This window comes from Telopea speciosissima, chromosome 8, assembly GCF_018873765.1.
Source record: "Telopea speciosissima isolate NSW1024214 ecotype Mountain lineage chromosome 8, Tspe_v1, whole genome shotgun sequence".
Taxonomy (NCBI): Eukaryota; Viridiplantae; Streptophyta; class Magnoliopsida; order Proteales; family Proteaceae; genus Telopea; species Telopea speciosissima.
This window is the reverse complement of record NC_057923.1, coordinates 11607575-11634490: the sequence shown is the minus strand read 5'-3', so window position 1 is coordinate 11634490 and position 26916 is coordinate 11607575. Positions and strand designations below refer to the sequence as shown.

The window sequence follows — 26916 nt, the reverse complement described above, 5'->3', positions numbered from 1 at the left end:
CACCTTGCAGATCCTTTCTCTTCATTAAATGCCCACCCTAATTTGATGATTCATAATCCTTCCATCTTATTATCGCAAAACTGCACCATGGCATAGCAATGAACCCTGAATTTTTATCCTATGCATTTATTGTTATTGCATAGAACAGTGTTGCATCATGCGACGGTAGCAGAGGTCATGTGCACCATGTGGGGTCTATTGTGTCACATGGCCTCTACTGTGTCACATGATACAGTACTACACCGTTCAATAACAAGAAAGGATAACGATTCATGAACCCTCCCTCCCCCTAAATTTAAGGGAAAAGGAACCACACTATACCAGTATCCTTCGCATGCCCTTTCACATCCCACCGGCAGGCCAATGGATCCCACATCCTCTCCCTCTCTCATTAAATGCCCAACTCTATTGGATGATTTGTAACCTTCCCCTCTCATTGGTGTAAAATTGCACTCCGTTGTGGTATCGAACCCTTCCCCTAAAGCTAGTAAGCCTAAATGCTTAACACTTCGATTATTTAGAGGTACTAAAATGAAGGTAGTTGTTGATTGTGTCACCCTAACTAACAATGGTAATACTGTTTAATGCATTTTGCATCGGACGGTGATCACTGCACTTTGGAGGATAAAAATCCAATGCGGTACAAGTATGAGAATTTTTAGAGATTTTGGGATTTGGGAAATGACACAGTACTGTTTGTTTAGGAGAAGGTGGATCCCACTTTTGTAAAGTCCCTTTCTATGCTTCTGAACATGATGAGTCGCTACGTTTCATTGGTCTGTACTATATTACTTTGAATCTGCTCGATCTACTGTGTTCTTCCCCTGCCTTGCAGGTACTGAACCTGTTTCTCATCATCTTCCGTCTCAAATAGCAATCAGGTTAGCTATGAGCAGGTAGTGACTGAACCTGTTTCTCATCATCTAATATCTTAGTAATTGTCAACACTAGTAAAATAAGGTTCAAAAGTTATAACTTTGTCCTTGTTATTATTCAAACTAAAACGCTTGAACAGGGGTAAGGTAGTCTTTTCACCGCCTTGCTATGTCTGGGGCGCACACGGTAGGGTAGTAGGAGCAGCTCGACAGTGGAGGACCCCGACGCTTACAGATGAGCATAGAAACATGATTTCCCACTTCAATTAAACCTAAATACTTCAGAGAGAAGAACTCTATGAATGCAGCTTTTTTAAGCAATGCCGGTGAGAAGAGGAAAAAGTACAGAAAAAAGTTATGCACTTATTGTTCACTTCTCCTGCACCAGAGGGGCTTGTGAAATTGTGATTGAGAGAAATTATTAGAAAGCTACAACTCGGGCCAACCCATATCCATCGGATACCCAGCTAAAAGTTCAACCAAGTTAGGTGTTTCTTGGTTTAAATTATCATGGAAAAACCAGAAGGAACTCACAAAACACTCACTTATCTCCGGTACCAGTGCATTTGGACCTCCGTCGACGCCCTCCAGCTGAGAACCTTCATTGGTTTGGTGTATGATGTCTCCGCTGCTACTGTTGCCAAAACCCGGGTCTTTTGGATTCGGGTCCGAATGGGGCCTGCTCAGAATTTCCACTTCTTCTCTACATTCTCTAGTGGGTTTTTGTGATGAGTGGCCTCCAACCTTGTTCTTTTTCTTCTTGATCCCAAGCTTCTTGCTCAAGTATGTGTTCCAATGGTTCTTCACTTGGTTGTCTGTTCGACCCGGCACCCGACCCGCAATGAGTGACCATCTACAAAGATGCAACTCCACCAGACCCAGATTCTGTTAGAGAACCAATGAAGTGAAATCTCCAGCCCATTTGACACAGGGTCCGAAGGAATCAAATAAGTGAAAATTGAATTGGACCCAAGATTTCAATGTAGGAATCCATCAATCATTGATGTGAATTATCATAATGGGGTCCCACCATGGGGTTAAAATGGGTCAGCGGGTCAACAACCCACCCAACCAGCCCACTCTGGTTTGGGCTAAATAGCACTTGAAGTCTTGAATACTTGGAAGTTGGAATGAACATGAAATGGGTGACTAACTAATAAGCTTAGCTTCCAATTGAGTGCTAAGAGCTTGTGATATAGAAAGCTCAAGCAAGCAATGGAACTAAAGAAGGAAAACAAGAAGAAAATGGACAAGAATCAAACAAGGACAGCAAGAAAGGCCAACAAGAAACCTCAAAACAACATAATTAATTTGAGAACATAAGAAAAGAATCTTTCTACTGTTAAAGAAACCAACACAGCCAAGCTACAGAATGTTTGAATCAAAGAAAAAAGGAATGGAAAATTAACCTGTTCCCCAGTAAATTATGGAGTCTAATGATGAGGTCATCTTCTTCCTCTGAAAAATCACCTTTTTTCACATTAGGGCTAAGGTAATTCATCCATCTTAGCCTGCAACTCTTCCCACACCTCTTCAAACCTGTTTCACCATTCAACAAAAGCTAGTTTTTAAGAACAAAAACTCAATCTTTCCGGTGGAAAATGTTTCTGTGTAGGAACAGAATTAGCTAGAATGTGTGGGTTAATGGTGTAGTGCCTCACCTGTGACCTTGGCTATTCGATTCCAACGCCCTTTGCCATTTACCCTTATGTAATCCATCAGAATCTTGTCTTCCTCCATCGTCCACAGACCCTTCTTAAAGTGGTTCCCTTCCTCCATTTGGAGCAGAGCTTTATATAATTAACTTGAACAGATGCCGATGGTTGAGACTTGAGAGAGAGAGAGAGAGAGAGAGAGAGAGAGAAAGAGAGAGATGTGTAAGGTTTCACTGAAGCTTCATGTGAATGAAGTTTTTTGATGTGTTTATATAGTACCTGAGAGTGTCTCTAATCGTACTGCTACTGTAGATGGAGGGTTTTCGAGGTTTTCTTTTTCTAGATTTGGGAAGGGGAGGGAGGGTTTGCGTTGGATTCTTCTGTGGCGCCACAGGAGTGTAACGTAGCACATCCAACGGCCCACAGTGCTTGAACACACAGCCTAAACCCGGGAGGGCTTAGGGGTTGATTTGGATTTGGTTTTGATGATGAGATGAGCACATGGAATGGATGGGGTGTGGTGGATATTGGGTCATTCATCATTGTGGAGTGGATGGAAATCTGAAAACTAAAAGCCAGGTGGGAGGACTGAGGGCAGTAAAAGTGTCAATTTGGGATTGGGGATTGAAACCCGAACCTGCTTGTAATCGATCCGTTCCGTTACTAAATGGGATGATTATGGGAGCTGATTTTGGGATCAATTATTAAATGGGGTGAGACAGTTCCAGCAGGTTTTCCAATAATTTCATAATTGAAAGACCAATAAGTAATCAGTTGAAACCAAAACTGCCAAAATTATTTATAATGCATATTAATATTTAGGGATAGGGTTCCTTACACTGTCCGAGTATAGTTTCGAACGAATAAGGGAATCTCTTTTGTAATTTGACAAAAGAAGGAGGGGCATTTATGACATATCATCCTCTCACATGACCAGTGATATGTGAGAGGGTGCAATTTTATTATTCAGTTGGCGTTGTACAAAACTTATAATTTATTTGTATACTCAAGAATTTTGGAATTATTTTACTGCCCAAAATTCTCATGGAATATTTGAAACCAAACCATCTTATTATTTAATTGGATTGGATTCTCGTTTTGGAGCCATTTAATAAATGAGACAATTTTAGGATTAGTTCATTGGACCGAAAACTATTAGAAACTACTTAGAAGGCACAGCACAAACTCAATAGTGTTCGTTAATGTCTTGATATTTCATTTTGTTTAATTAATTAAAGGGAAAAGATTGGACACATTGCCAGGGTGCCTAGCATATGTCATTCTCTCTCCTTTCCCTTTGGAATTTTAAAAGACCTCATAGTTTACCAAAAGCTAGCGGCATATTCAACCCTCTCCATTAATTAAATTAGCAAAAATGTTTCTAAGCGGCCAATGGAGAGTAATATTAGCATATCTCTCCTCTTCACATGAAATGATCCCGTTGCACCTGTAGCCTCTGATGCTCAAATCCATTCCTTCATACCTCATTGGTGTGCTCAAAATTAAAAGATGTGAGTCATCCCATCCATCCATCTCTAAAAAAATTAAAGGAAAAAAGGACTCTGTATGGGAGTGTATGTGTTGTGCCTAAACACAAGATGGAATGAAATGATCACCCCACCCCCATGAATGGTGGAAATTCCACTTCTACGCACGCTTTCAGTGGCCCTATGCTGACGCAGGGATTACACTCTGAGACAAAGAATACGTTCCCAAAATTAAAATATGTGACCCCACCTCTCTCTCTGAGATCGATCAAGTATTCGACTCTCCTTGAAAATACATCAGAAGAGTTTTCCCGACATTTCTTCTCCTTCAATTTACTATGTAAAGAAAATGCCACGTCAGCTCCACGCACCGGGGACATGAACACAAACTGTAGCGAACATCTGTAACATATATAGATCGAAACATCGTAATCATCAGTTACGACTTTCGACTATTTCTGCAAACTCTTTTTTCAAGTCGCTGAGTAAGATTTCACTTGTTGATGAATGGTTAGAACTTAGGAGGGTAAAGATCTATCAGACTCTCTCTTGGGGGGCTCTGGATAAATAGAATTAATTGCGTATGCATCGTCTTCATCAAACCATCGTATTTGCTCGGCAATAAACCATTAATGGTTTATGAACCAATCACATCTTGGATTCACTGTGATGGATGGGTCCTTTTCAAATTTCTTTTTCTCTCTCTCTCTCTCTCTCTCACCATCCATGTGAGTATTCTGTCATTCACTCATTCGTCAACTTGACTTCTTCTGCTGCTGCTGCTCGTGGTAGTAACAGGAAAACAACTCTTCTTCAACCTTTGCAACTTGCAACGGTAGAATTTATTCTCTTCTCCTCACTGTGCTTTTGGTTTTTGTTCTCTCCTCACCCCCCACCAAATTAATCAATCCATCAATCAATCATTCAATATTATTAAATTTCCATCTTTACCCCTTTGGAATTTTTAAATTCTATGACTGGTGTTGTCACCCATAGTTTTTAGGTATTCGCTCAGCATGGTTTGAGGTATGGGTATCGTATGCCGGTTTTTGCAAGTGATCGATCTTGATACTGTATCGATGACACAATACGGATAAGGGATAAAATAGTAAAAAAAAAATCCATTTTCCAAAAAAAATCAGGGGCAAATTTGTCCATTATAGTCAATCGATTTTCAAGTTGACCAATACCCGTTCCGATACCTTGCACTAAAATCATGTTGTTCGGATAGAACTGGATAGCAATGGTGGCTAATACTGATTCTTGATCAATCCTATATTGGTATAATGGTTAGAGTATAGGATAAAAAGATCAAAAAAATTTTATTTTTTTAAAAAATTAGAGGCAAAATCATCCGATACCATACCGATATGCAATCTATATCCCTTTCGTATCAGCCTTGTTGATCTTTTCTTTTCCAGGGGTGCAAACAAAGTTAAACCCTTAAACCAGCCAAATAATTATAACAAAAGGGAATATTGTTCATCTCCATTTATTTTTTAGCTCAATGCACAGACCCAAAATTGAGTTACGAATTAATGCATCTACTTCCAATTCCAACTAAATATGCATTACTCCATGAGTGTGTTGGCTGTGTTGACAACAATGAGCAATACTATAGCCAAACCACATTGCACAACTGAAACATGTATTTCAAATAAATCTCTCAATTTATATGAGAATAGTACTGTCTTTTTTTTTTTTACCGTTTGTTTTTCATTTTTTACGATTCTTTGATTTTCTGCCCGTCTAATTGTAATTTTTTATCGTTTAAAACTCGCACAGTTCGTTTTCCATTTTTGCTAAGTATGATTATATATCACATCTCTCAATTGTCACATTCATGATTCAAAAAACCAGAATCACATCATTGATTCGAATTCGACTTCTTGTCTCCACCCAATTCAACATATCAGGTTTTTTTAGGGTTTAAACCGATTCCCGATTGATTCCAAACAATTTCAACGGAATCAAAATCAAAATCTGTGGAGGTTGATTTAATAATGGTGACATTACAGCTATCCCATTAATTAATTCAAACAATTTCAACAGAATCAAAATCAAAATCTGTGGAACTGATTTAACAATGGTCACATTGTACCTATCCCATTAATTGATTAATAGAGTAAGACAATCAACAATTAAAAATGGGTTGTGTGAGTGTTTTTGGGGGAACCCTACCAACCAGACACCAACCGTTATCCACCCTTCTCTAGGAAATCTCCAGTTCCAGATGATAAGCCCATAATTTGTCGTCGTGGACAAATAATTTGTCTATAATTGTATAGATTTTTTGGAGAAATAACGCCACCCGGTCCCACACTGCCCTGTGTACAGGCATAGTGTGCGAAATGATCGCCGCATTCCTTGGAAAGTTGAAAAAAATCAAGATACAGTGGTCATTTTGTGTACCCTTGTGTCCGAGCAACGTGCATTGTATGACCAGATGACATTTTGGAATATTTTCTTTAGAGAACACTCATTGGTTCATTGGTGTGGCATACACATAGCAAATTCCTCCCTACATTGGTAGAGAAGGGAACTCTCTCCCTTTGCTTTATAGAGTACAGATCTGCTACCCTCTATGGGATGGCTGGGGATAGATCTGAACCCTCCATGGGGGTGTGGGACCCAAGCCCCCAGGAGGGATCAAATCTGTCTCCACCCGTCCCCATGTAGGTAGTTAACCAGATTCTGCTTTATATCAAACTAAAAAAAAAAAAAAAAAAATCATCATGATCTAAAACATGGTGGGCGGGTACGTTTCGAGACAACATGTGCAAGGGTGGTTTATTGGTCCTACTGTCCTAGATTCAATAATACTTTAGATTCCTACTTTCTATTTTGGAATTGATCATGGATGCCCTGTGATTCTATGTTTGGTCTTTTTTTCTCAATAAAACAGCAAAAAATCAATGAAACTTACTTCTTGTAATCAAGAACTACAAGTATTTGAATAAAAAATTCTAAAAAAAAAAAATAGAAGTCGTTCACCCACCATCTTAGGGTTCACAAACCCCTCTTAGAAAACTCGGTACTAAAGTTTAATATAGAATTTAGACCCCTATATTGTAATGTAATATCAAAGTCAATTCACCGATCACCCCTGCAGAATTGATCCAAATCTCTATTGTCTGGAACCCCATCTGCAATGCCCCCTGTAGACTGTAGTCTCTTGAGGAGTCCTCTGACCTGTGCTTTTTGGAGAGAGCCCGAATGACCAAAATCCATATACCCCTAAAACAAAAATTTATGTTGCAACAAAATAATCTTAACCCAACCAGATATAGAAGTAAAGTTATAAAGAATAAAATAAAAACCATGAGAAATGATCTTATGCGGCAAATCTTTGCTTCTTCTTTCCAATTCCAATTTTCAATCGATTCTAAACCTATGTTAACCCGATTTGAATTAGAGTTAATAAAGGCTGACCTATGTTACAATTCCGAGTTTTTAATCTTCAACTGTTAACTGGGAGCAAAGAAATTCACTATGTTGTTTAGCATCTCCCACACCAAGCCAATAGACACACACGAAAAAGTGTCTCCTGATTCATATATAGGCACAATGTTAGGTTTCAATATCAGATAGATCGTATCAATATCGATTGTGATAGATTTCTACTTTTTTTGAAACTTCATCCGATCTAGACCTTAGTTAGTAAGTTCGCATATAATACGCGTATTATACACGTATCCGAATGTTTAATTCAAAAAAACATATTTTAACGTATATATGGTACAATACTTGTTTTTTAAGTGCATCCATATTATACATGTATTAAACACGTTTAATACTTTTTTATTTAAGTTTAGTTTTGTTATAGTAAAAAAAACTCAAAACTTAAAGAAGAAAAAACGCAAAACAAAACCTTCGCATAATAAGATTTTGTTCTTCTTCTCTTCGAACCCTAGCCGTTGACTGCCCCCATTCCATTTATCTTCTTCATCTCCGTTCTCATTTCAGTTCAGGTGGCCGGTTAATTGCAGCTGGGTAAATTGGTGATTGCAGAGGCAAATGAACTTCCATTGGTGAGGTTAGTTCATCTTAGAGATGAGTTCTATAACACATTATGTCTTTTTTTTTTTTCTTATGTCGGATGAGATACTTTTATTAATATTTTGATTTGTTAAATGATAATCTTATGAGATGTAATTGGGGATATTATATTGTGTTTATTTTAGTTGTGAGGTTTCTTTTTGATAAAATCATTGTCTATATACTATTATTTTGTTTATTAGGTGGTGCATGTCTATTACTTAGTGAATATATGCTCGTATTTTTGCTTATAGAGCGGCCGTATTAAACACATATCGTATTATTACCGTATGCATTTTATTATACTGGATTTTTGAAAAGTATTATTGCTGTCTAGTCCGTTTAATTGCTGAACGTATCCGTTCCCGTTCAATAACCGTTCCCGAACTTACTAACTAAGATCTAGACTCGATATCCATATCAACAATCGATACCAATGCCAATAGCATGCACTATAACCCTACATAGAGGGGATTTGGGTCCTATGTAGTGCGACAGGGAGTGTAGCGCACCATCCGACGGTTCATAGTGCTTGGACACGCAGCCCAACACACAGATGGGGTGTTGGGCTGCGTGCCCAAGCACGATAGGCCGTTGAATGTGTGCTATACTCTCTGTCACGCTAGCGCGACAAAGGAGCCCAACGCATATAGGGGGACCCACATGATCAGTGATATGAGAGAGAGAGAGAGAGAGAGAGAGAGAGAGAGAGAGAGTAATAGGGTTTATATGTAAACATTATTTTCTGTTTTTAGCTTGAAACGATGAAAATGTGTGTATCATCCATCCCTGGGTGTTGGGCTGCGTGCCCAAGCACTGTAGGCCGTTGAATGTGTGCTACACTCTCTGTCACGCTAGCGCGACAAAGAAGCCCAACGCATATAAGGGGATCCACATGATCAGTGATGAGAGAGAGAGAGAGAGAGAGAGAGAGAGAGAGAGAGTGAGTAATAGGGTTTATATGTGAACATTATTTTCTGTTTTTAGCTTGAAACGATGAAAATGTGTGTATCATCCATCCCTAGGCATTAGCCCTTTGGCACATAGACAAATGCTGTAAATCTTTGATGCGAAAAAAGAAAAGTACATTATCACGGGCGGATATGAGAGAGAGAGAGAGAGAGTACTAAAGCTGTAAAGCCGCTTAGTGAAGGCACCTCACCCGTGAATGGAACAGTAAATTCTAACTGAAGCACCAGAAAACTATGATGGCTCTCACTCGAGAGAGATGAATTTAAAGACTCGTTTTAAAAAATGGAGGTAAAGTCAAGAAGAAGACCTTAGTAGAAAACCTAGCCACTTTTTATTTCTTCTTCTGCTTCTTCTTCTTCTTCTTCTTCTTCATGTGACCAGGTCAATAAATACCCAGATGGATTTGGTTTGATTTGGTGGTCAATGGAGAGACCTAGAGACCAAGATAAGGCATTTTAGCCAATGGGTCATGGACGGAAGGCACTAACAAAACCAGAAAGTTGTCCATTCATCACCAGGCCATGAATGATGAATGAAACCATGAAAGCCAAGAAATTGCATAAAGAAACAAAAAGAGCATTAAATTTTTTTGGGTAAGAAAAAGAGCATTAAATGAGTTAAGAGGGAGGCAGGGAAGCTCATCGATCGTCTCTCAATCACAACCACCAAGTGTTTGTGTTTTTGTTTTTTGTTATATCTGAATCAATAGAAATGGGTGATGATAGTGATAGCCCAGCATTTAATGCTTCTTATGGGCAATGGTTTTTATCTGTTTTCTTACAAAAATGCACAACTGTGCCATGTGGGGAGAGAGAGACCTCAGACCTGCTCACCTGCCCTGCCTCTCACTTCTCAATCTCACAACATACCATTAAACAACCAGAGCCACACAATGTCTCTATCATCTTCTTCATCATCATCATTTCATTCCATCTCAATATCTAATATTAGTGATATTAATCTATCTAGGGTTTTAAAACTCGGAATTGGTCGATTCAGCTTGGAATTGATTGAGATGGATCCCATTCCAGATGATATAGAGTACTGTATTTTTTAGGGTTAGGGCAGAATCTAACTTTTCCAATCTATTTCTAATGAATTTCGGTATCAAAATCTGAATCAGAATCGGCAGACTGACCCAAATCCTAAAACTCAGAATCTATCACCTATCAAATCCAAAACCAATTAAGCCTGATTCATCAATCAAGGCATTAATTGCTCTATCAATTCCAAACTCCCTTTTTTATTTTTATTTTTTATGGTAAAGATCAATTCTAAACTCCAGACTTTAATCTTACTAATAAAGGCTCTTACACATGGTTGTAGTTTCTAAATTCTTACATTGTTTGAAAAAGGTGTTTTCTTTGTGAAATTGTTTTAATATTAAGGATTATTGAAATAATTGACCAACATTACATAGTGAGTCATATGATTGATATAATTCATTACCTATCTATTATCTAATCATGTGGCAAAATGTAATATGCAAGTGTGAATTGATCCCTAAAACTGGACTATTTTTCTTAACTTTTACCCAAACAAATTTTTGTAAACCGTATTTGGCATTCCTAGAGTTTAAAACCATTTCATAAATTTACCAAAAAAAAAAAAAAAAAAAGAACCATTTCATAATAATACTAGAACCATGAACATGCATTCATCCATCCTCAGCCTCTCTAGACAGTGGTTGAGCAGTAGACATTATAAAATCAAAATTGAGAACTCAACCATAGATGTAGTTCATGGTATCGGCTTTGTTATTGGTTGACGACGATACAGATATCAGCTGCATTGGGTTGAATCGAGTCGATACTAAACCCTATCGGTATCTACGGCTGACGCTGACAGACATCAACCAATAAACCTAATCTGATACCGATTCTTAAAACTATGAACTCAATCACTCAGTTTTTACTATAATCTTTTATGAGAATTATTTTGAGCCATGTGGAACTGAGGGTTGTATCTGCAAATTAAGCGTTTGATGTATTATGCACCCCATGAACAAATCTCATGTCAAATCTAGATTTTGATCATGTGGCCTCTCATGTAATGAATTTTAACCCTCATTATTTTATTTCCTACCAATGATCAACTAATAAGGCTAAAGTTGAATTTCTAAGTAGTTGCCAAAGTACTATATTTCCATGCGAGCAAATCAGCTAGGGCTGACACATGCCACAAATAGACCAACTTCGATATCGTTTTAAAATGAATCAAGCTGTGTTCGGTATACATTTTTGAAATGTATTCTAGGTTGATTTTGCATTCTCGAGCGATAACAAGAATGTGAAACTGACTTGGAATGCATTCCACAAATGCATACCAAACACTGCCTCAGTGTTTCGATAGAGATTTGACAAAGTTTATTTTATTCGTATAAACACCTTAAAGGGTCCTAAGCATCAATATGCCTAGTCATGTATAATGCTTCACTATTTGCCACCAGACAGTAAATGATTAGTCCATGTAATAGAGGAACCCACAGATCTCAATGGCAAAAATTTTAGTCCAAAATAAGCAAAGAAGCAAAATTTGTTGCGCAAAATACACAGAAAGTTGCTCAACCTCTGATTCAAAATTTTAATAAAATTACTAAAATGTCATCAAATGGAGATTGACAATAAAAAATATAAAAACAAATGACACGTTTTGTAATTTTAGCTACTTCCTCTACCCATTTTAAGATGAAATTGTACCAATGAGATGCTTGTTTTGTCCTCTATCACATGGACTAACCCATGTACTGCCATGTGGCAAATAATGAAGTGTCATTCTTCACTAGGCATAGTGGGGGAAGAAAACTCTACTTGGTGGTGTTTCCTACACCCTCTCACAAGGCACCGTGAGATGACACCTCTGCCCCCTAGGTAGATACCCAGGCATGCTCACCCATTGGCCCAGACACTTGTGTAGAGACCATGCGACCAAGTAGAGATCTCTTGCCCAATTTTTATTGTAATAGAATCTCCCAACAAAATGATAAGGCTTGGAAAGGTAAACTTTTTAGTCCCTACAACAGTTGGGACCTCCCATCTGTAACTTTTTCGTCCCTACAACAGTTGGACCTCCCATGGCAGATGCAGAGTCTGTGCCCTGGCAATTGATCGAAGCAAAAACATTACCATTTTTTTAATGAGAAACAAACACTACTTGAACTCCTAAATCCCCAAATCATAGATCAAAGCCACAAAATAAAAAATAAAAAATTATTATTATTACAATAATACATTGAAGAAATTAATTACACTCAAAATTTCACCTATCTAAGGGTACGATTGGAGGTAGAGTTTTCCAATGGAGAACACCAGCATATGCGACCCTAAGATCAGTTTTGGTCAATAACTAGACAACCAAATGCAGCCTAAAGACCAATCCACAAATGCTAAAACAGGAAGAAAAAAAATGGAAATAATGGAAAAGAATTACCTTGATCAACACCAAAATGCACTATTGCAATAAATGTCGAGGATGTGATACCAAGGACACCAAACCAGCCTATACAAACCCGGATGCCATGAGGACACCAGTGATTCAACTCCATGAAACTCCGGGACAGGAATTGTGAGAGAGGAGCTAGAGAGGGAAATAATTTGCAGTGGACTGACTTACTTGGCATTACTGAAATTTCTGGAGAAGTTTTTCCACCATAATTTTTTGTTTCGTGTTGCTGAGAGACTCCGAGTTCATGATTGCATTTGCAACAAGGATTACAGTGGAAGGAGAGCCAGCATTCACCTAAATACCAAAGCAAACTGATATGACTTATGGATATTACTTTCAATAGGAAAGCAGGGTTAATTGGCAATCCCAGGGTTAGCAACAGGATAACTTTCAAAGTAATGGTTCCACCAAAAAAAACTTTCAAAGTAATGGGCTAGCCAATGCTTGGGGTATCAGCCATTTCGCATACAAAAAATAATAAAAAGTGCTCCATCACAGCCCTGTTTTCTGGCCACATCAACTGATGATTCATGAAATCTGACTATTAGATAGATGGATGATGGCAAAGACAGTCCATGTGTCAAATTTGATGGCCTATCTCAACCATAAGACTCACCTTTTATGGATATTTTTCTCTGATTTCTTGACAGTTCATGTTCACAGTTTGGCTTCAATCAAGTTTGAAGAGGTTCTGGGTTTCAGATTTCATTGTTCTTCATTGTTTCATGTTTCAGGAGTTCAAGATTCATGGCTTATAATGTTCATGGTTTGACATTCAATGATTAAGGTTTAGAGTTTCATGGTTAAAGGATGCAGATTTTCAGGTTTCATAGCGTTTAAGTTTAAGTTGTAGGGTTTCAGATTGCAGATTTTTTATGCTTCAGAGGATCCCATGAAGTTTCTTGGAGATTCATGGCATTTTCTCACAGCGTTCTAGCAGGTGTGACAAGGCGTCTGGGTCATGGCATGGTGGAAACCCATCCCAAATAAGGTACCCACCCCCCCCTAGGACAGATGTCTTTATATGCTTAGCACAACAGGTAGCTCTATTTGAGTCTTGTTGGAGGCTGGTGCCACTAATCAAAACCGTGGGTTAGATAGATGAACCTTAGAATTGGCACCATGACAAGTTTGAGGCTCCATCTCAAGATTATTGCCCACAATGTATTTACTTTTCCCCCTGCATTTTCAGCAGCAGAAATGTGGACTCTTGGGTCAAAATTGCAAACAAGGGGGCTTGAAATGTCACAAGCAGAATCCTTCCAAGTTTGGACTGAAACAGAAAAGTGACAAGCGGGATAAGGCGGAGCCTACTTGCTGTCCTTTTTATAGGAGCTACCTAAGTTGCCACAGGGTAGATGTGGCACCTGCCCTGCTAAATTTGGTGGAATTGCCAGTCCTACTAAACCTCTAAAAGATGTCACAATGAACAAAGGAAAAGAATAAAATATGAGAGGGAGAGCTTACTACAAATGATGAATGTTCTAAAATCCACCCATTCTATTGATCCATACAAGGTCTAGGTCAGAGGTTGGCTGGAATCTTTCATTTTTGAAAGGTAAATTGATTACTCTATGTAATTGATGTTTTAGGTCAATTTTAGGGTTAGGGTTACAGTAAGGGGGATGAGTCTTATATGGTAAAGCTGGCCAGGTTTAGGGGAGTCTAAAGAGCTAGGTTTAGTGATGATTGAATAAGAAATTCAAAAACAGAAAATTAGGGTTTCGGGTTTTGGGGAAGGGGAAGGGGAGAGATGAAATTTAGGGTTTAGAGGTGGAGTTAGGACTAGGACTTTAGGTCGAGTCCTCTCGAGATAGAGAAGGTCACTCAGCCAAGGTTGGGTGGTTAGATGATGGCTGGATGTGATGGATCTGTAATTTAGGGTTTTGGGTTTAATAGAGGTTGAGGGGAATTAGGGTTTAGCTGAGGGAATGGTCCAGAAGTTAGGGTCGGGTGTAGGGGGTGATGTAAAGGAGCTAAGGTTAAAATATCAATGGATTTGGGTGGTGGAATAGGGCTGGACAGAATGTAGATGGTTAGGGGTTTGATGGATTGATTGAGTTTATGGGTGGATTGATGATGGGGATCGATGGGACTAGGTTTAGAGGATTAGGAGAAGAAGGGTGGATTGATGATGGGGATCGATGTGATTGCTAAAACTGTAAACTACTTACATGTAGTTGCAGCCTACAGGTCTTCAATGGCAGCAGCTTGAAGATAGAGAATAGGTCCTCCCGAACTACAAGATGCAAGGAGTCAATTGGAGATCCACCAATCTCTTTCACCTTGATAGAGTCCACAAGGCAGCAAACAGAAAATTGAGTTTTGAAAATCTGAATTGTGGGGGAGCCTCCCAAGATTGTTTTATTTATAACTTGGAGGCCAATGGCCTAATACCTATTCAGCCTAGGAATTTGAATCCTTGGCTGAAATCCTATTACAAATATAAACCATTCCCTCTATAGAAATCGTGGAGGGGTGGGACAACTTAACAAAAATAAACTATGGAAACTTAAAAATTAAAAAACTAAACTAAGGCTCCAAACGCTTGGCCCTAATCTTAGGGTTGCTTCTTCTTGCGGATGCTTGGATCTGAATCACTATGACAACCCTGCCCAGGAAGGTTGAAGTTTCCAGAATATTGCTCATAAGAAGTAGAGGAAAGGCAGGTTTTTCCATCACTAATACTACTATACTAGTGAGAAGAAGTACCTCCACAACCATCTGATCCATTCATGATCAGAAAATGTTGGACACGCTTTAGTTTTCCCCACCCCGCCCCCTGCCTCCTTATGGCTGGAAGTGAATGGAAGGGAAGGCAAAAGGAATTAAAACAAAAAATGAAAATGAAAATTTTTATAACCATTATCAGTAGTTATTGTGTAACTAACCCAAAACATTCCAAATCTAGTAATTAAAATTCACATTAAAACCAAATTCCATGGATTTGAATAGAAAAATAAAGATCCAATTGAAAAGTTTAATTAGCATATCGGGCAAGATTTTGAGTAAGACATTAACAATTACAAATATTCCAATTTTCATTTTTAAATTAATTTTACTTCCTTCAGTTCCCTTTACTTGCTAGCAGACACAGCCTTCAAGGGAAAAGTTGGAAATTTCTAATGGATGTGAACCACAAGTATGACAATGTCAAATCATGAAGCTGTACTGATTTAATCCAATCTGATGATCAGCAGAACAGAAAGTTCAAGAACCTTACCCAGACACGGCCATTTAGCCCAACAGCTATTTCAAATGATAGCTTCTTGCCAAGACCCTCAAGAACAGGACATGTTGGAGAGCTGAGAAGCCTGATTATGCCCAAAAGAAATAAGACTGTGTCATAAAATTTTGGTACAGACACCACACAGCTTAATTCCATGACACTCTTAACTGCTAAGTGAGAGGAGCAATCATAATGTTAATGAGAAATTACATTCGTGAAAGGCCAGTTGATGTTTCAAACATGTACCCATCTTTCAGGAGGCCAAATTCTGCTGCTTTACCACTTGCTATTTCACACAGAATACAAGAGGTTATTATTTAGAATAATGGTCACAAACTAATCAGACCTGAATCCTAAATTAATTTATTCATGAGTAACAGAAATCAATGCACGGATGAAGACTAAAGCTAAAGAAAAATACAGTACCATCAGTGCATGAGAGCTCAGGATTCATGCCAGCACTAGCTTTGACCACACGTACATAAAGCAATGAACCTACCTGCAAAACAAAGTAAATAGACCACTTGGTTAGCAGATGGAGTGGCAATACAACCATATGTTAGAACGTAGAAGTTTGTGAACTCTAGTGGCAGATAAAATGCAGACAAGAATCAAGCTACACTAGTTTCCTGGTCATGAGGATCACAAGACACAAGTGATAAGCAATAGAACATTTACAACAAAGATGCCCTTAACTGCAAGGACTTTAAAAACTCTGGATCCAGGATCTGATCAGACTCTACCAATCCCAATCCGATCCCAAGTTGACTAATCTTGTAGAAGTTTGGGAAGAGACAAGAAATATCTATGAGTACATCCTGTTGCTAATGAGTTGGCAACCTAAAAGGAAATGCACATGCATCCAGATTAGAATCCTTGATATTCCAAACAATGTCCAGAAGTCTTAGTGATCATGTTTAAATGTTTTGTTATCAGAAAAGTAGGACTAGAACATTCTCTAGTTTTTCAAATTGTACCATAATAGAAACCAGAATACCTGTGGAGTCATGGTAGTCTTGGTGCCAAGGCAAGCCAAGCTGGCGGCCAGACACCTAGACGATACCTAGGTGAGACCAAGGCACCCAACACAAGCACCTTATTTGGACAAAAATTATGCCCACCCCAGGTACACATGCCTGTTCACATTTATATTTTCTTCTTCTTCTTCTCCCCTAACCCCATTTTCCCCCTTTCTTTCCTTTTTTTCTGTCTCCCACTTGTCCCCCCCCCCCCCCCTTTTCCTTTTTTCCCACTTTGCATCCTTTTACCTCTCCATCCCCACTTTTAGACTGGATCACTTTGGGCACACAAAAGGTGACCTGTCACCTTAGGCATGCCAGGTCACTATCTAAGGCGACACCTTGACAATTATGGTGCTAGCACTCAAATTAGTCTACAAGTTGCCAACATGTTAACTGTAACACCAGTAATTTAAGACTGAGCCTTCCAAATTTTCCTCAGAGATAGATTCACAGGTGCCTTTTTTTTCATTTCTATTCATTTTTATTTGTTAGGAAACTCAGGAAGACCAATAGCAGGCAAATGCTGCCATTCAATCAGGCATTGAATGCTCAATCAACTGGCCCATAAAAGTAAACTGTTAAGCCCACCACTTGAGTGCCTCCACATGGGAGCATGTTAGGCCCAGACATTAAAAGAAAGAGAATTTGGACGTCACTAAAATAAGTTCACCGAATTCAAGTTTCTATCTCTTTGTATTCCCTACCTATTAGGAATTTTAATCAAATGATCATTTGAATCAGTTGTTGCAGAAAAGAGTCGGTCTTTTAAGCGAAGTCCTAAAATAGGAATAACAACGTCAAAGTGTAGACTCCATTGTTTTTCTAATAGGGCATTACAATTCCTTTCTTTTTTGGTGCAGAGTGAGGCGTTGGGTAACAAAATGTGGACATTGGGCTCTGTTTTGACATCAAAAGAAAAAGGTTATTCACAGCCTTCACAACGATACTCAAGATTTTGTGAATCCAATGGGGTTTAAGAACGTTATACTAAAATACTGACAGGGTATTAGTTCATTGTTAAGAAAACAGAAAATTGGAGAATGCTTGAATGATCAATGAGATCAATCAAGCTCTCTATTTATAATAATAAAAGAGATTACAAGGGCAAACACTGTTCACGTGAACAGTGTCACAACCCTAAGTACATTTCTACCCTTGCTCATAAATACACAAGTAAAGAATAAATAAAACACCAAAAAGACCAGAATACCCCCACGGTATTCTAGTATACATTATTCAACATTCATGATACTACAAAGTAATCAATGACTCGAACAAAGAAACTACCAAGGAAATCCTACGTAGTCTACCCAGCCTTCTAAAACAAAGATAATTAATTAAATGGAAATAAATCTCCTATGTAATCTACCAACCCTTGCCAGACCAGAAAACTGGTTTAAGACCGGTTCTTGATTTAGGCCTCCAAAGTGGTTCACGTTTGTCTAGCCAGGCTAGAGCAACTGCACCAGCTCTCCTCCTCTAAAAGGAACTCGACTCCGTCAAGTTTGGATGAGGCCCAAGAATGCCGTCCGAGTCAACTCGCCGTAGGAAAGAGTCAACTCGCCGTAGGAAAAATGTACCAGCTGTCTTCTTAAGTTTGATAGATGGAAGATCTTTTCTTTTGCTGGGAGAAATTTCATCTAAGTCCACCATGGTGAAAGGAATATGTGTTCTCATAACCACAGTGCTAGGCTTTCTTGTCATACAACCATGGGCGTCCCAAAAGAATGTGGCAGACTTTCAAAGGGAACACATCACACTGCACCTGATCAATCAGTCCACCAATGGAATGCATGAGCAAACACCCTTAATTAACCTTGAGATTTGTGTTTTTCACCCACGCAACCTTGTAGGGATTCGGATGAGGTTCCACCTTCAAACCCAACTTGCGAACAGCATCTTCAAAGACAACGTTGGAGCAACTGCCTGGGTCAATTACCATACACAGGTTTTCATTGCATCACACCCTGGTCTGAAAAATACAGTTACAACGTCAATCTTTTTCTTCCTCATCGGAAACCTTTTGTGTAGCCAAGAGGGGGCGAATAACAAAGCAATACTGACGCTTGCCATCACTATCATCAGCATCTTCATCTGTCTTGTTTATGGTCATTAGGGATTTTTTATAATTTTGAATCGCTGGGTTTGTTCTGCACCTTCATTTGAGGTCTCAATTGGGTCCTATTTTGTTTTTCAGTTTTTCATCCCAGTTAAGATGAATAGTTAGCTTGTGCACCCTCCCCCCCCAAACACCCCCAACCCCCCCCCCCAAAAAAAAAAGAGGGACCGCGGGGGGGGGGGGGGGGAGGAGAAGAATAGGCTTGCCTGAGGTGATTTTGTTTTTAGCTTTTCCAATTAGGAACAGGATCTGTGGATATTGGAAAAATTAATATCACCTTGCTGCTGGCATGAGTTTTGTCAATAGAATTAGGCAAAGTAATGATCCCATGGTGCTGTGAATTCCAAGAGTAGTAAACAGGTTCAAGTAGATGAGATTCCAATTACTTCCTTCTTTCCATTATTTTTCTTTATTTTATTTAATATTTGTTGCTGATCATTCACCTTCTACAGTATACCATAAAACCTAGTTAGCTCTTCCAAACCCTTGCTTTACAAATCCAATTCCTCTTAATCACCCAATGTAAGACATCAAATGGGTAATAGAGTATTTCTCTGACAATTAATGAGATTAAAGGGAGCAATATACTACACTAGATTCTCCAATCGATGAATTAAATGATTCAAGATTGCGCAAAACCATACCTCAAACTTTGGTATGTTTCTCCTTGTTCCCCCTTCAAAAGCAAGTACTGGAAGAAATGCCAATGCAGGTCCCTTTATGTCCACAAGAAAGTTCTGTCCATGAAAGGAACACAGACCATGTATTTAATCAAAATCTATTTAAAGAAAGGAACAGTGATGCCAAATACTTTCTTTTTTTTTGGGGGGGGGGGGGGTGAATATGACGTTGCAATCCCATTTGACTCTACAAGAAGGAAAATATGGGTTCACACAGCATCGCTTGGTTCATTTCATAGAGTTTTCATTTTTATTTTTTTTTGGTGGGGGGGGGGGGGGGGGGGTTAAGCATGAAGGCTCTATTTGTTTTCAGGTAAAAAAATGCATAAAAAGGAAAATTATGATGGAAAATCAGTACCCAAAAAAAAAGGATTTCAGTTCCCCCCCCCCCCTCCCCCCTTTTGGATGGTTTTTGCTTGCAGGAAAACAGAGCCAAAGTAACAACAAAAAAAAAACTAACAAAATGCATAAATGGATGTAGAGGGCAGATAAGACAAAATGCTCTAATCAAATATAACTGCTGCAACAAGGACTTCATTGCTGGATGCATTAAGCCAATCAAGATGGACATCTTTAAGGGCCACATGTTATGGGGGAGGAGGGGGAGAGAGAGGGAGAGAGAGAGAGATTCAGAAATCAAAGCAAAATAATTAAAAAAAAAAAAAAAGGGGAGAGGAAACTAATATTTCTCATGTCTTCTTTCTTTTTCTTTTTCTTTTTTTTTTAAAAAATTTTCACAAATTTATAAGTTAACATCACATTATGTTGCTATCTTTTTGTTAGTTAATTATCAAACGAATGCCATTTTCTAAGGAATCTGTCAGTTATTGCAGAAAGAAGATAATGTGATTATGGAATTTAGAAACCCAAGGTCAGTTATAACAGACTCCCTGAGAACAGTATCAACTATCAAGAACCATCCTGCATCTACACACTTAAAGGTTGAATAGTGACCTTGATTCCCATAAGACAGGTTATCTCCAACAGTTTGCGGCTTTGCACATTAGGCCTTTGATGCGGGAGCATCTCAAGATTCAAAGGTCGTTCAGCAATTCTTTGGGTCTATTTTTGTCACCTATCTTTTGGTCAGTTTTTGGAGGGTCAAAACCTGTCCGACTGGTGTGATTCAACTTTTTTTCCTTGGGGACCATACAAGGGAGTTGCTAAACTGATCTGAATTGTTAGTCTATGTCATTGGTGAAATTAGAACTGTCTTGACTGGTAAATAAAATAATAACAAATCAGTTTTGCCTTATGGCCCTAATCTCATAAATTGAATAAAGAACCAAAAAAAAAAAAAAACTAATAGCACTAATTTTCTGCATTCTACTAATGATCCTAGCTTAACAGGCAGAACATAACAATCCCTCCACTAAAAACATGAGACCCCAAAGTTACATTAAAGTGTGTGTAAAGATGCTGACCTCTGCCTTAGAATCAACCACAATACCAAGAACTGTATCCTCCACACAAGGAACGTACTGTACAGACAAAATAAAGCAACAGAAGATTAGAAAAACAAACAGAAGCAATGAGAATTACAGGATAGCACTTGAAAATTATAACAGGTCATTAGTCCAAGGGTTACTCCCCCCCCCCCCCCCCCCCAATCAGGAATTTTCAGACAAAAGCAATGGGATCGAAATGCAATACACAACAGAAAACATTCTTTACCCTGACAAACAAAGCATTTTAATGATATAATAGTTTTTCATGTTTCAAAAACAATAGCATTGCCATCCTACCACGTCTTATGAGAAGTAATAAAAAATCAAAAGATATAATATCTAAAACTGAAGTAAAAAGCGCACAGTGATAATACCAATAATAGTTATACACCAATCCTGTTACCTTATATATGGATGGCAGATACATAACTAAACTATCATTACAGGCCGGCCGGCTCTGGACCAAAAAAAACCTAACAGGGTAGTCCCTTATCTCGGATTGGAGATGCTAACGGGGTAGGAATCGAAGTGGGGGATCTCTCTACCACACCTGACTCCCCAGACATAGACTACACACAGGGTAGTACTCTTGGAAAGATAGAATATCATAGAGTGAACATTACATTAAGTTACGGACAAAAGGAAAGGATCAACGAAGCGGAGGGGAGAGAGGGGGAGCAAAACACTTTCGGAGATCGAGATTGAATTTGTTTTCCATTGAAAACGAAGAAGGCCGAGGATGACCTGCAGTGCATGTTATCTGAAGGGAACACGCTTTTTCAACTGCGGTTGAATGATTATCGGGCCCTCTCCTTGTTCCAATGGGAACCTCCTTATAAATGTGCCAGCCAGTTTATCCTTGATTAGCCTCCCAACATATAGAGGGGCAGCTAATACTCCATTTTATGGTTAATGGAAATCTTTACATTGAGAGAAAGAGAGAGAGAGAGACCGGGTCCATGCATTCCTCTGTGATTGCTAATAATTCTTACTCTTGCATGAGAAAATAAGAATTTCAAAAAATATGATCTATTAAATGATGATACAGAAGAACACCCCCTCCCCAACAGAATCACAATTTTTTTCTTCAAAAAAAAACTTGATGGCCTTAAAGCTGGCCAGGACCCAAGGCCAAGATGAAAGAAACAATCACATAATTTCCTTCCATAGGGACTACCTGCTTATCTAATCACTATATAGGACATCAGAAAGTTCTTTGTTTGGTAATAGACAACACAAGAAAGATTCAGTGAAGAAAAAATTATAAAAAGAATAAACTTCTGATCCCTCGTCATGAAATAGCAAGTTTTTGTAGAAAAAAACATATAAATCTGAGCTCTTCAAAAAATTTCAAGTCAGTGTGCCAGACTCAATTCTGGCAATCATTCCTCGCTAATGAGTATCCGTCGTGTCCCCCACCAATCCAAAAAGCCTACATGTTTGCATATATGATCACAGGAAAAGATAAAAATAATGAGGCAAAAAAGTCATAAGGAAATATTATACTTCACTAATAGTATAAGGTGCCCAAAAACACAGTCAAATTTGCTAAGCCCACCCTTTGTTTTACCAACCATTAGCACATGTTTCCTCCATTGCAAAACAAAAGCCAGCACTGAATCAAAACTAGAGGTTGTGACCAAGGAATGTAACATACAATTGGCAATTAGAGTTGAATACAACAGGGAAGGGAAAAAGTATCCTGTTTTATCTATTGCATGGGCCTAACCTGATGTAGGACAACACACAAAAAAGGAATACAGATAACAGGATTACCAGTAATTAGCTTCAACTAAAGCTCTTCGATGCCTATCTCTAACTAAACCTAGGCCTTCCCACAGGACCAACCACAGATGATAACAACAGGAGCATTCTAGTTAACGAAAAAAAAAGATGAACCAAAAAAAAAACAATTTCAATGATATATCTAAGAGCTGGAGAACTGCATTTTCCATTGTGTTTGTACTACAGCAACTATCAAAGGGACTGCACAGCTACTGAGCCCTTGAAGAACTACTTCTATGACCCTAAGATTCACACAACAACTAAAAATAGAGAACCCAGCCTCAATTAAATTTCTGAATTCAACTAAATAACTCTATAAATTAAGAAACCACTATTTACTAAAGATAGTAAAATCCTTACTATAAATGGTAATGTTCAAGCTTACTGTAATATAAAACATTCATGTTTACCGTGAATAGTATAACACAGTTTACAAAAAATAGAAGAAAAAAAATACTACAAATAGTAAAGTAACAAAATTAGAATGCAAATGTTCCCACATCATATCCAGTAGGGTTACAAGGTTCCTAGGCCTTCCAGCATCACCAAGTCTATGCGCAATCACACTTTTTCAATGTTTCATAATATTGTCATAAGGTTGTCTCATGACAATTGGTGCATATCTGACAATGAAAATACTTAGGTACCATGATTATTGTACTTGCTATGATACAGAGTACCTTAAGATTCTCTTTCTGATAATGTAGCAAAACAACCACAGCAGTGCACTCACCCTCTTCTGGGAGCTTTCAACCCAGTACTTGTTTGGCCTTGAGAACTTTAGCTTCCCAGCCTTCATAACAGAAATAGCATCACTTTCCTGTACATTGTTGTATCCATGATGAATCTCAAATATAATTTGTATCAATGCAAAGAGAGAAAAGAAAGTGAGGGAGTATGAAAGCAGTTAACCATATAAAATTCACCCATTTTTTATCATTCACATATGATGAAAAACAAAGACAGACAAGTTCTTGACATCAGCAGAACTAAGAAAACATGTAAACCGTAAACACAGTAACATAGATTTCTTCAGAAGTTAATAAGGGATTATCCAAATAACCCCACGACAGCCCATAAAATTCAGTTCAAGTCAGTAAATACAAAATACTAGAGTTGCCAATCTTTCAAAACTAGATCATGGTATTTCAATCTCTAAAGAAAAATGAAAACATGTGAAAGAAAGAAGTAGATGAAGCATGGACTAACTAATATTTCTATTAAGTCCAAGTATCCAAGTTAGTAGGAATATTATTCTTTTTCTTAATTTTTTCGTCAATCACGAAAGTGAAGCTGCCATATCAGTAGGACAGGATTATTCTTCTTTTTTTTTCCCTTTTAGTGAATCAAGAAAAGAGGGTCATCACTTGGTATATTGGTTAAAGGCCAGGGATGCAGTGTGTAGACACGATTTAAGTTTTATTCCAGCACTTTGTGCAATAAATGCCACAAAGATTTGGTCCAACCCTAGTCTATCCCTCCTCAGACCATGTGAAAGCAGGACTTGCACTGGGCTACAGTGCAATCTAAAAAAAAGGAAAACATATATAAAAATAACAAACAGCAGTACCAAGCACACAAACCCCGCAAACTTGAAAGACCATCCACACTCAAAACTATCCTCATAATAGAATTGGCATGCTCTCCTTACTCCAGCATTGCTGAAGTCTGCAAGGGAGCCACTAGATCTTGGCTGCCAAATGACAAAGATGTTCGTGGGTTGCACAAAGATCTAGCTCTCCTAATAAGGTGTGCCAGCCTCCAGGTTCTTTTCTTCACTGCAAGACAACCATTCTTCTGAATGTCCTTCTACCACTAGGTGAGTCCATGCCTGTGAAGCATAAATGGTGAAACCCATGAATGATGGTTCTAATTTCCGCCGTATTTGAATCCCCTGTGCCAGCCAGCCCTGAGAGAACCATCAATATCTTACCCACATGAGGACTGGATCCAAACACCTACCCCCATTCTCTCGTAATAAAATCAAAAGACAGGATTATTCTTCTATTATTCAGATGACATAGAGCAACACACTCTCGTACTGCACACCACTCTGAGCAGGTCAGAAAAGGTACTTCCGGTATTTATCTTCCCAAGCGATCGATACAAATATCAAAAATAGCAAAAGAACATAATCAAATAGCATAAACCATCGTTGTTATTTCCAGATCTCCTAGAATGTGACTTGGTGCTGGGAGTTTACTGCCCAGATATTTACCCAAACGGTAGCAAATCTGACCTAGAAATGGATAAACTCATTTTATAATTCGACCAAGTTCTTTTAGGTCAAAGCAAGGTCAAAACAGACCAAAGGGGGCCTAAAACAAGATCTAAAAAGGGCAAAAAGAGAGACCGAACTATGGTTCAAGCAAGGACCGGGGCCAAAATTCGCCGTCCCATGACTGAGTGGGACCTCCCAAAGGGTGGGCGGCACTGCCAGAGGCTGGGCAGCGGAAGTCTAGAAAAAGTATTTCAGTGAACTTTTGTTGCTACCAATCTATTAATCAAAACTCAACTCAACTAAGTCATTTTCCTAACAGACGGGGTTGTTTGCATAAATTCTGTATGCCTTCTTTACAAAGTGGACAATAAGCACTCTCCTTACAGTGCATCAAATCAGCTTCTTCAAGAATGGGGCTCAATAGACTTCAACATTACTATTTTTCATACTTTTCTTTTGGGTTTAGGTTGGAGTTATTCAATTGCTATATACTTCTTGTAAAATTCAAACGGAAACACCCAAGTTTCTACTCAAGAGTACAAATCCCCCTTTATTTTTCTTTTCTTCACATTTTTTTTGGTGTTGGGGGGGGGGGGGGGAGGGGGTCAATATTGAAGTCTCTATTCCGGTACCTTAATTTATATGCTTTTCAAGTTTGAAGAAACTTGCGTAAAAAAAAAGGAACATATTTAATCACAGCACATCCAATTAGATTGCAATTTTCAACCCTCAACCCCACTTTCCTTCTGTACAATGCAGTTTGTCCTCAAGAGAGTGGCGAATGACGAACAGTATAACCTAAGGGTAATATTACCCAATGCATTCCAGAAGTCCAATGCCAGAAGCCATCCGAGATGCTATTGTTGTTCTATCACAATAAACCTAAGCCCTTATCATAAAAGCCCACAAAAAAATAATAACTTTTTTCCTTATACACTGATCAAAGGTGAACAATGTAAATAAAAAAAAGAATAGGACTACAACACACCTGACGCAGTCCTCCGCCCAATTTAATGGTTTGGTTAGCCATGCTTGAGAGGTCTAGAACCACGTCTCCAGGAACCTAAACAAAGGTAATAGCATCAGAAGATACAAAACACTGTAAAAGCAGAAAATTAACTGATGGAATGGAAGGTTCATGTAATTGAAGGGTTGTGTGGTGAAGGCCTTCGGCACACCCCGACAAGTGAGTGTAGATGAGGATACTCACAACCATCTGATCAATGAAGCTATTGGGAGAATTTGAGGGCTTTCCGTCCATATCTGTTTGCCAAAAACACGCTAACGGTTCCCTGTAGAGCTATCGAACTTATTAGTAACTGACTGGATTTCTTTCCTTCTCTCTTTCAGAACTTGAAAACTAAGACCAGAAGGGTGTACTAATGAAAGTCCAAAACATTCCGTGATTTAGTAAAACCTCTAACGTCTCTACTTTTGCTTTTTAACAAGGAATCCTTCTGTTAGATTCAACATAAACTAGCAAAAAACAAAAAAAAAAACACAAGGCGATGCCGGGGCATAAAAATCAATCTTCTAAAAGAGGTTCATGCATAGAAGTCATTGCTACTGCTAAAAAACGTGATTCAAACTTAAAGAGCTCAACTGAGAAGGGGGGAGAGAGAGAGAGAACATAAATCATTAGATCAGTAACAACAATAGTGCAGACTAGAAACTAAAAAAAAAATAAACCAGGTTGCAGAAGAGTGCCAGACCCCGCTCACCAGAGAGCGATGGGAGACAGCCGGGGAGTTACAGGGGCGACTGTGGTACCTCTGTAGTTTCCTGTCTTAGTTGTTCTTTCAAGTTACGCGAGAAAGAAAGAAATAAAGAATGAAGGAAGGAGAGGGACAAGAACGCACAGGGACGGCGGCGACACCCGGCAATACAAGCCGCGGTTCCTTCTACGGACTACGGTTGACACTCGTACAGCTACTGCTCCGC

General features: G+C 38.6%; 2 protein-coding genes and 1 long non-coding RNA gene across 6 annotated transcripts; 1 reads left to right on the top strand and 2 right to left on the bottom strand.

Annotated features, from left to right (window-relative positions):
* Nucleotides 1–1272: 1272 nt before the first annotated feature.
* Nucleotides 1273–12571, bottom strand: LOC122672026 (transcription factor WER). The gene is made up of 5 exons (XM_043869534.1): nucleotides 12457–12571; nucleotides 2705–2725; nucleotides 2537–2656; nucleotides 2285–2414; nucleotides 1273–1728 (listed from the first exon to the last, which is right to left on the bottom strand). Exons 1-5 carry the CDS (start codon nucleotides 12569–12571, stop codon nucleotides 1305–1307), a joined length of 810 nt encoding a protein of 269 aa, XP_043725469.1. The 3' UTR covers nucleotides 1273–1304.
* LOC122670796 (putative exosome complex component rrp40) lies at nucleotides 12460–26709 on the bottom strand. Of its 4 annotated transcripts, none has more exons than XM_043867782.1 (10): nucleotides 26693–26709; nucleotides 26186–26267; nucleotides 25964–26038; nucleotides 23488–23574; nucleotides 20946–21002; nucleotides 19486–19578; nucleotides 16127–16199; nucleotides 15911–15986; nucleotides 15695–15785; nucleotides 12460–12765 (listed from the first exon to the last, which is right to left on the bottom strand). In XM_043867782.1, the coding sequence occupies exons 2-10, from the start codon at nucleotides 26234–26236 to the stop codon at nucleotides 12646–12648; spliced, it is 723 nt and encodes a 240-aa protein (XP_043723717.1). In that variant the 5' UTR covers nucleotides 26237–26267; nucleotides 26693–26709; the 3' UTR covers nucleotides 12460–12645. The 4 variants fall into 4 exon arrangements, 3 of the variants coding, with proteins under 3 accessions (XP_043723717.1, XP_043723719.1, XP_043723718.1); XR_006334251.1 differs by lacking the exon at nucleotides 26693–26709 and adding an exon at nucleotides 13579–13651 and having other exon boundaries at nucleotides 12648–12765; nucleotides 26186–26379; XM_043867784.1 differs by lacking the exons at nucleotides 19486–19578; nucleotides 26693–26709 and having other exon boundaries at nucleotides 26186–26379.
* Nucleotides 12733–12939, top strand: LOC122670797. The gene is made up of 2 exons (XR_006334252.1): nucleotides 12733–12866; nucleotides 12898–12939. It is a non-coding gene; the product is annotated as an uncharacterized LOC122670797 (long non-coding RNA).
* Nucleotides 26710–26916: the final 207 nt, after the last annotated feature.